General features: G+C 40.9%; 1 protein-coding gene across 1 annotated transcript; it reads left to right on the top strand.

Moving 5' to 3' along the window:
- The first annotated feature begins 924 nt into the window (after positions 1 to 924).
- LOC121379456 (indolethylamine N-methyltransferase-like) lies at positions 925 to 4203 on the top strand. Its single transcript, XM_041508099.1, has 2 exons — positions 925 to 990; positions 3597 to 4203. The coding sequence occupies exon 2, from the start codon at positions 3622 to 3624 to the stop codon at positions 4024 to 4026; it is 405 nt and encodes a 134-aa protein (XP_041364033.1). The 5' UTR covers positions 925 to 990; positions 3597 to 3621; the 3' UTR covers positions 4027 to 4203.
- The last annotated feature ends 2283 nt before the right edge of the window (positions 4204 to 6486 follow it).

Here is a 6486-nt window from a genome sequence, read left to right as displayed (position 1 = left end):
ACTTCGCCAGTGACCAACTCCGGAGCAGGAGGGGGGGGGGGGGGGGGGGGGGGGGATTGAGTTTGAGGTGGGCGGAATTTGGAAAAAAGCCATTTAGTAAAGTCAAACGCAAGCGCGGACCGAAAAGCAGACACTAAGCAGACCTCAAGTAACACCGAGTGGGAGCCGTGCTCTGATTGGCTAAAGTTCGATTCCTCGGTAAAAGTTGGCAAGTACTTGAGTCTACCTATGTTAACTGCGTCCAAACCTATCTGGACTACAAAGTTAAATCGAAAAGTAGTTTTGACTGCTCGGCCGAAAAGGTTTTAAGGTGATTTGAGCAATTTAGACGGACTGCCGAAAATAAAAGGTTACCGACTGTTTACAAAAAAAATAAACAAAGTTTTTGAGATGACGGCCTAAAAATTAAAGTCTAGTAAAGTCCATACTCACGGAGGCAAAGGAGGTTGGTAGGAGATTGGTGTAACAGGACTCATGGCGGGGTGATGGACTGCTCAGGCCTGAAGTTGGGGAGTCCTTCAGTCAAGACCTTGATATTCATGTCGATGGCTGCCGGATATATATCTCGCAACACTATCTTGAGGATGCGATGAATCGTAGAGTTGGTCATATCCGGTATCAAGAGTCCTTGCCTGAACAGTCGGTCCTGTTGTGCAGTCACGTGGATTTGGTTGCCAGATCCTGCTGAATGAAGTTGGTATTTTCCAATTCTGTTGGGTAGTTTTCGCCAATTGTTTTCTTTCCAGAGTCCCTTAAGTTGGTTGGTGTCGGTGAAATCGCCGTGGACAGCTCCCTGCCACTTGGATGGTATGTTATCGCAGACGATAGTCCATTCGAGTTGGTCGAGTCCCTCCGGTTCGGAAACCGTTGACATCTTCCTTCTCTTGGACTCCCGTCCGGCTGCAGGGTCAACAACAGCAGCAGTGGAAGGCGCTTGTGGGCTCGCTGGGGGGTCCGTCACGATGACGTGCCCAGTTTCCATATCAGCAGGTGGGTCGTCAGGAGGGATCGCCACTGTCAGTGGAGCTGACAGCTTTGGTCTCCCCTGTTCCGCTCCTGGCGAGTGCTTCCGGTCAGAAACTGGGAGCGGCTGCGCAGAATGAACCGCCCCCGGTGGTTTAGCCACCGGGTTTGGATCACCCTGTCTCGCTCCCGTTGGTCTCATCCTCCTCTTCGGGGCAGGTGGGACCGCCCCTGGCGGTTGAGCCGCCAAGTTTGGTCCCCCCTGTGAAGTCTTAGGTCGCCGCCTCCGGGTCCTCCTCTTCGATACTGGTGAGTTAGTAGCTCCGTAACTCAAGGTTACTATAGCACTGTCTCCGTTATGCTCAATGCGGTACTTGACCAGCGGGCCAAGTACACGCAATACAGCCCCCAGGGTGGGGGGGGGGGGGGGGGGGGGGGGGGGGGGGGGGGGGGGGGGGGGGGGGGGAGAGAAATCACCACCGGATAGCTGACACTGGTGAATATATTGCAGGGTTTTTTATGTACTGCGGTTGCGTGGTTTAAGCTTGCTGGTGTGACGGCATTTTGAGATGAGCTCAGTCCTTTTGTTGAGATTATTTTTGTTTGTAGGATGGCGAGCTTTTCCTCAATGCACAGATTGCATTGGCCGGAGTTTCGTTTGTACGTGTTCGATTGTTTGATAATTTGCCAGCTTATTTTATAATTTATTCGCTGTTTTTTTAGTTCCCAGACATGTTTTGATAGCTCGGTTTCTTTCGAGTATTTTTCGTGTTTGAACGATTTCGTGTGATTGTTATATTGTTGTTTGAGCACCTTTCAAGCCTTTAACGATAACCACCAGTATTCTATATATATATATATATATATATATATATATATATATATATATATATATATATTTCTATAATGTTTAAAATGCGTGAGAACATCATGTACCGGCGTAAGAGCATGACACGATTTTCAAATGCGTGAGTCTCACGCCGAATGCGTGAGACTTGACAGCCCTGAGTTTATTCACGAGGAATCTGAAATTATAACATTCAGTTGTTAAACTGATTTGAAATAATCAACACAATTTCCGGTTTGTGGCAAAGGAAGAATCATGTTATCTATGGAGAAACTGACTGTGTGTGTTTAAAAAAAAGAAAACGGTGTTCTTAAACTCTATAAACTTCCAAATAAAGTATTGCCGATTTACCATGAAATGCATCTGAGAAGCCAATTTCACAAAACAAAGTAAATATACGTCTGCGACTAGCTGTTATAACGGCCATACGTGTATGATATTTCAAGCAGATGAGATAATTACATCATTACGGAAGATGGAGCATATTAATTAAGGACAAACGAAAATGATATAGGTTTACTTCAAACTGAATGAATGAATGAATGAATGTTTAACGACACCCCAGCACGAAAAATACATCAGCTATTGGGTGTCAAACTATGGTAATGCAAACAAATAAAGTGATGATCAACATCAATATAAAAATTTAAACTTTAAATAAAAACAGTGTAAAGAACTGTGCAAAAACACAAATATCACAGATAGACACAGACTTTTACGATTCACGGACATTCACGGACATTGTCATGGCTGACCTTTCACCTTCTAATATTGACACCATTAGACGCTGGATGGACGGAGAAAAGATAAACTTCAAATGGGATCATATTTTCAAGTTCACAGCAGAGTTGACTGGAGCCAAGTGAGTCTGTGCGGCCCGTAGTACGAGTTGTATAATATGCTCATGTTGAATGAAAGTTAAAGTTTGTTTTGTTTAACGACATCACTAGAGCACATTGATTTAATAATCATCGGTTATTGGATGTCAAACATTTGGTAATTTTGACAGTCTTAGAGAGGAAACCCGATACAGTTTTCCATCAGTAGCAACGGATCTTTTATATGCACTATAACACATACATGATACCACATACTACGGTCTCTGATATACCAGTCGTTGCGCACTGGCTGGAACGAGCTATAGCCCAATAGGCCCACGGAAGGAGATCGATCCCAAACCGACTGCGCATCAAACGAGCGCTTTATCATTGGATTACATTCCGTTCCTGGTGCTGAATTATGAAGATTGACCGTTTAGAGAAAAACATTACTTAAAGTAAAGCCAACAATACGCTTTCCTATTAGTTAGCAATTGCCTTGAAGTATAATAAATGCCGCTTCGTCCTGGGATGTAGATAAACTCAATTTTCAAAAGGCAGCAATTTTGAAAGGATATACTATATAAAATATTACCAGTTACCTCAGTACTGATGATGAGTTTCATTAGTCATTAGAATTAATTAACACATAGTTATATTACAAACAGGTCCAGTGCAATTACGTTTAAGTAAAAAATCACTTTTTAAATTTGTGTAAATTGTGCATATTTACAAATTGTCACTGAGAAGGTAAGTCTTCCGGGTTACTAATAATCAAGTAATATTTCCAATACAGAAAACACTTTGAAAACTAATTCTGTTTATATTTGCTCCATATTACACTCAGTGTAATCTTTAGAGAATAAAATTATTGATTTGTCTTGTCTTGTCTTGATAAATAAAATTGCATATATATGTACCAGTTTATGTAATTTAATTTATAAGTGAAAATGCTTTTTGTCTTTCAGAGATGTTTCAGAGTGGACTAAAAGAATGATTGGTCACCTAAAGACATCCGTGAAGAAACTCGTCACTTGTGACGTCACAATGGAACTTCCATTAGGACCAGACTACGTTGAGGCATTCGATGTCGTATTTACCAGTTTCTGTCTTGCTGCTGCTGCAAAAAGTGTCGCTGAATACAAACAGTTCTTGAAAAATGTGGCCTCCCTTCTTCCCTCTGGTGGTCATCTTGTCATGCGCGATGTAAAGAACAAAACGGCTTATACAGTTGATAACAGAATCTTCCACTATCTTTCATTTTCGACGTCTGATGTAATAGATGCCTTATGCAATGCCCAGTTTGAGGTTCTGGAATATAAATCTGATACCTTCTCCATGCCCCAGTTTGACCCTCCTGAATTTGAAGTCTTTGTATTGTTGGCAAGAAAGATATAACGTTATAATCTTCAGCTTCATTTTGCAATAATCACGGGCCAGTGTCATTGGCTTCATTCACTGACCAAAATGATCGCTGATGCTTATTGCATATACTGAACTCGGTCATACTTTTTCCTTTCCTTGGTGAAACTTTTGCACATTTTTTCATCGTTTTAGGTAAATGATTGACTTGAACTTTTGCACATTTGTTTTATCGTTTTAGATGAAGTTACGGACTTGACAGCTGTGGTGGCAGTACTTATGGATGCCACCGGTGGGTCAAGATATACTCACATTTCGCGAACACCTAATATCATCACTGTTTTGACAGTGATTCACAGCTATATTTATTCCAATATTTCTGTGCTACGTCCCGCCCCTGCAGTACTTATGGATGCCACCAGTGGGTCAAGATATGCTCACCTTTCGCGAACACCTAATATCATCACTGTTTTGACAGTGATTCACAGCTATATTTATTCCAATCAGCTCTGTTCTGTGCTAGTTTTTATTTAGTATATTATTCGTGGAATGGCAGTGTTCTTTTTTAAATAACGTCACAAAATATCCAATTCAACACTTCACATGTTTAGTATAAGTTTAGGTATTATTGCACGGCCTTCTCCATAGACAAAAAGAAACAAACAAAACTGTTTCTGAATCTATAATATGCAAAGAGGAGAATTGATTCTATTAGTCTAATTAACAATTCTAGAAAACAACTATGTGTAGTTTTTTACCACTGGGCTACGTCTCGCCCCTGCAGTACTTATGGACGCCATCGGTGAGGCAAGATATGCTCATCTTTCGCGAACACCTGATATCATCACTGTTTTTGACAGTGATTCACAGCTATATTTATTCCAATCAGCTCTGTTCTGTGCTAGTTTTTATTTAGTATATTATTCGTGGAATGGCAGTGTTCTTTTTTAAATAAGGTCACAACATATCCAATCCACCACTTCACATGTTCAGTAAAAGTTTTGATATTGTTGCACGGCCTTCTCCATAGACACAATGAAACATACAAAAACTGTTTCTGAATTTATAATATGCAAAGAAGAGAATTGATTCTATTAGTCTAATTAACAATTCTAGAAAAAAAAGTATATGTAGTTTTTAAAACAAATTCTATTCCTCCATATTTCAAATTCAGTGAACCATCAACACGTTCGGATTTTTAAATAAATGAATACTAATTATCATTCAAATGGTTTATTTGTAGTTTCACAGAACACACTGGCGTAGCCAGGATTTTACATTGGGGGAGGCAACCCATATTGGGGAGGGGGGGGGGGGGGGAGCCACACTATGTATGTATGATTTAATAACATTTAATACAGTAAAAACAAAAATAAAAAAGATTTCATTGGGGTGGCCATGGACCCTCTTCCCTCCCATCCCCCTCTCCTCGCTACGCCACTGACAGAACGTGAACTTATTTTAAGCGGTCACTTTCGACTACATCCTTGTAGGACCGTATACGTCAGGTTTGAATGTACCTTTAATGCCTATGGCAGTCGGACTACATTGTTGTTATCAACCAGCTGGACATGTTATACCAGATGATATCTCAATCCTTGTTTCACGAATAACGAAACACCAATCGGGATTATAACTTTAAATCCTTATGGATTTTGTCGTGCAAACAATCATGAGAACATTTGGTCAAAACATAAGCTGGTTTGAAACCTTTTATATATAGGGACACTGAAAGCATTAAAAAACCCGATATATTTTAAGTATGTTGTTTTAAATATGCTTATTTCTGTCCTCCATAATGAAGTTTATGCCACTATCTTGGATTACCCCATATTGGTTTGTAAAATGCGGTTTTTAACCACGAATTCGGAAAATATTCTCAGCAACCCCGAAGATCTTATAAATGACATATTACAAGACATATTTCAACAAGCCAATCATTACAGACTCGGAGTGAAAAATCCACATTTTGTGTACCCATGGGACCTGTACAACGTGAGGGGATATGTACAACGTGAGGGGATATGTACGGTGAGGGTATGATAAAAATCCACATTTTGTGTACCCATGGGATCTGTACAACGTGAGGGGATCTGTACAACGTGAGGGGATATGTACGGTGAGGGTATGATACAAATCCACATTCTGTGTACCCATGGGATCTGTACAACGTGAGGGGATATGTACGGTGAGGGTATAATACAAATCCACATTTTGTGTACCCATGGGATCTGTACAACGTGAGGGGATATGTACAACGTGAGGGGATATGTACGGTGAGGGTATGATACAAATCCACATTTTGTGTACCCATGGGATCAGTACAACGTGAGGGGATATGTACGGTGAGGGTGTGATACAAATCCACATTTTGTGTACCCATGGGATCAGTACAACGTGAGGGGATATGTACGGTGAGGGTGTGATACAAATCCACATTTTGTGTACCCATGGGATCTGTACAACGTGAGGGGATATGTACGGCGAGGGTGTGAT

The sequence above is a fragment of the Gigantopelta aegis genome, chromosome 8 (genome assembly GCF_016097555.1).
Source record: "Gigantopelta aegis isolate Gae_Host chromosome 8, Gae_host_genome, whole genome shotgun sequence".
NCBI classification, from domain to species: Eukaryota; Metazoa; Mollusca; class Gastropoda; order Neomphalida; family Peltospiridae; genus Gigantopelta; species Gigantopelta aegis.
This window is presented reverse-complemented; position numbering and strand designations above follow the sequence as displayed.

Coding starts and splice junctions, on each gene's coding strand:
- LOC121379456 (XM_041508099.1), top strand. CDS start 3,622: ATGATTGGTCACCTAAAGACATCCGTGAAGAAACTCGTCACTTGTGAC.